Genomic DNA, 2,778 nt, shown 5'->3' with positions numbered 1-2,778 from the left:
TATTAGACCCCCTCTGGGGCCGAGGGCGACTGATTTTGAAGTCTCAGGCGAGGCCTCATCATGAGACCATGAGCCCACTACAGAAGCTCCAATAAAAGTTATACAAGCTAGAGTATGCAGCCTAATTACACTACATGCATAGGCCCAATACAATCACTAGTTCGGTTACATGCTGGAATTAGTCACTGTTTCATATCCGATAGAGAGCTCTATTCTATTTGAAAATACAGTGATGGCAACAATAAGTCAAAGCCTAAGGAAACCCAATCAAGCTCAATCACTTGGAATCTTTTTTATTATAATAAGTCAAACAGTTTTTACAAGAGCTTCCTAAGTCTTTAGACTGAACTGGCACACTTACTACATACTGATCATCATCAATACAAGACACACCACAAACAGGATGTCACCAACATCAATGCTCTAGTGAAAAGGAGATCAGCTAATGTATGAGCAGTTTCTTGTCACATTGATCCATTTTGATGAGTGTTCAATGAGCATTTTCCCACAGATCTGTAAACCACCAAATCAAAAGCAGTCTAAAAATCACCAAATCAAAAGCAGTGTAACAATGTGCCTTTTTCCTAGAACAGGCCACTCAGCCGTTCACTAACTTCCCACAACTTCTTGGCCACAGCGTCATCTTTGCCTTTGGCAACCACGTCCTGCGGCGCACAGCAGAAGAAGTAGCGTCCACTCAGGGGCTCGATACCCTCCTGGAGGGCACAGTGGAGAGTGGTCTGGGCACCGGATTCTGGATCCAGGAACAACAGTCTAGCTATTGGCTCAATGATGAATCTCTGCCACAGGCTGCAGTTTCGGGATAGCTCTGTTTTCACTACTCCTACAGGGGGCAAAACATAATAGGTTAAGAAAAAGAAAACAGGTGAACTTTCAATGATCCAACACAGGAAAACAAATACCCTTAGCATGTATCCTAGGATGTGTAGAATGTATCAGGACTCATTGTGATTCATAGTGACAGATATACCATTTAATAATCTTGAAGGAAATGACCAACCTGGGTGAACACTGTAGCAAGTGACATTGGTACCCTTCAGTCTCTTGGCCAGCTCGTGGTTGAAGAGAACATTGCACAGTTTACTGTTGCAGTACGCGTGGAAGAACTGCCAGCTGTACCTCCCAGTGCCCAGGTGTTTATAAGTGATAAGGGCATCAAAGTCGATGTTGCCCCAGCGATAGGCCATGGAGCCCAGTGTGACAACACGGCCCCCAGTGCCCTCCTTCAGGCGGTCCAGCAACAGACAGGTCAGCAGGAAGTGGCCAAGGTGGTTGACCCCAAACTCAATACCAAAGCCATCAGCAGTGCGCCCATCCGCCACCAGACCTGAAGGAGAGACCACAGATGGTTCAATAGCCTTTTTCTACTCATGTTTTCTTGCGAATACAATTAAGAGAAAAAAAATATGACCACTAACCAGCATTGTTAATGAGAAGATCCAGTCTAGCCTCGGTCTTCAGGAAGGTCTCGGTGAAAGAACGCACTGCTTGAAGGCTCCCCAGGTCCAACTGCATGTACACCACATCAGTGCTGCCTGTCTCCTGAAATCACAATTTGTTAGGCCTATATTTGCCAGACCTTATTTTATTGTATTTAAATAGTGTCCCAAATCAAATATTTTCAATAATTTCCTATAAATAGCCTACTATTTGAAAGTATTTTCCTGGGTTAAATGGTGAAATGAATGGGAGTGTATTTGAATCAGTGTATTTGTGTATTTGAAAAATAATTTCTCAGTGTATTTCCAAATATATTCCAATATTGACTACTTCAATTTAAAAATAAAATCATCTAAATTCTTACTTCCAAATGCCTTTGAAAGTAATTGAAATACCCTAAATAGTATCTGAATCCAGGTCGGATATCTACAGGCATACAATATTTTCAAATGATAACGTGACATCTAACTAATGAATATTCGAATACAAATGTGGAATTATTGATTATTCTAAGATTCTTGTACCCTTTTTATATCACTTATAGCAAGTTCGGCTTTCTCTTGGTTGCGGCATGCCAGGATTACTCTTGCACCCCTCCTGGCAAGCTCCAGAGCAGTGGCTTTCCCAATGCCAGTGTTGCCACCTACAGGTAGAACAAAACATTGACATAAAATATTAAAATACAATTCGGAGTTCCAGAGGCAAAACAAACCGGATTAAAAACCCAAATTAGATAAATATGATAGGCTGCGTGAGACAGACAACACCAATGAATGTATTATTTAGGTAAATATCCTAAATGTTATCAGACTTACAAAGCAGTCCAACATGTTTACAAAGCAGTCAAACATGTTTAAAGGCTAACAAACGTACCTGTTACTATTACAGTCTTCCCTGCCATCGCTGCATTTCCTTTAAATTTGGAGCTTTTGAAAATAGTTTTAACAAGGACAATATACACTGCAACTACAACACCAGTTGCAACTAGTAAAGGTAACATGATGTTTTTTGCCCGGTCGTTGGTGTCCCGACTCAAACTCTACTCGTGGAAGTGCAACCAGTGAATAAAACATAGTTTGTTGCGGAGCAGGCTTTTTGTTAGGTTACCTGCCAGACCTACCTGTCCCACCGGTTCCCTGCTTCCGATTGATCACAGTCAAATATTCTGACCAAACCGGTGTTGATGTGCTTCCCCATTTACTTCGAGAGATCTGTTAATTAAATTGCGTCCCCGACTTCCGATTGATCACGGTGAAATATTCTGACCAAACCGGTGTTGATGTGTTTCCCCATTTACTTCTAGAGATCTATACAATT

At 41.6% G+C, this 2,778-nt stretch overlaps 1 protein-coding gene across 1 annotated transcript; it reads right to left on the bottom strand.

Annotated features, from left to right (window-relative positions):
• Positions 1–277: 277 nt before the first annotated feature.
• LOC139419551 (dehydrogenase/reductase SDR family member 13-like) lies at positions 278–2,567 on the bottom strand. Its single transcript, XM_071169521.1, has 5 exons — positions 2,335–2,567; positions 1,986–2,104; positions 1,440–1,563; positions 1,022–1,348; positions 278–844 (listed from the first exon to the last, which is right to left on the bottom strand). Exons 1-5 carry the CDS (start codon positions 2,459–2,461, stop codon positions 585–587), a joined length of 957 nt encoding a protein of 318 aa, XP_071025622.1. The 5' UTR covers positions 2,462–2,567; the 3' UTR covers positions 278–584.
• Between the last annotated feature and the right edge of the window lie 211 nt (positions 2,568–2,778).

The sequence above is a fragment of the Oncorhynchus clarkii genome, chromosome 10, assembly GCF_045791955.1.
Source record: "Oncorhynchus clarkii lewisi isolate Uvic-CL-2024 chromosome 10, UVic_Ocla_1.0, whole genome shotgun sequence".
Classification (NCBI taxonomy): domain Eukaryota; kingdom Metazoa; phylum Chordata; class Actinopteri; order Salmoniformes; family Salmonidae; genus Oncorhynchus; species Oncorhynchus clarkii.
Note: the sequence above shows the minus strand (reverse complement) of the source record. Positions and strands in the feature narration are given on the sequence as shown.

Bases quoted from the DNA above. Each gene is read 5' to 3' on its own strand.
- LOC139419551 (XM_071169521.1), bottom strand. From the start codon at position 2,461: ATGTTACCTTTACTAGTTGCAACTGGTGTTGTAGTTGCAGTGTATATT. The intron at 2,105-2,334 runs GTACGTTTGTTA...TTCTACCTGTAG, and splicing joins GAAGACTGTAATAGTAACAG to GTGGCAACACTGGCATTGGG. The intron at 1,564-1,985 runs GTACAAGAATCT...TTGTGATTTCAG, and splicing joins CTATAAGTGATATAAAAAGG to GAGACAGGCAGCACTGATGT.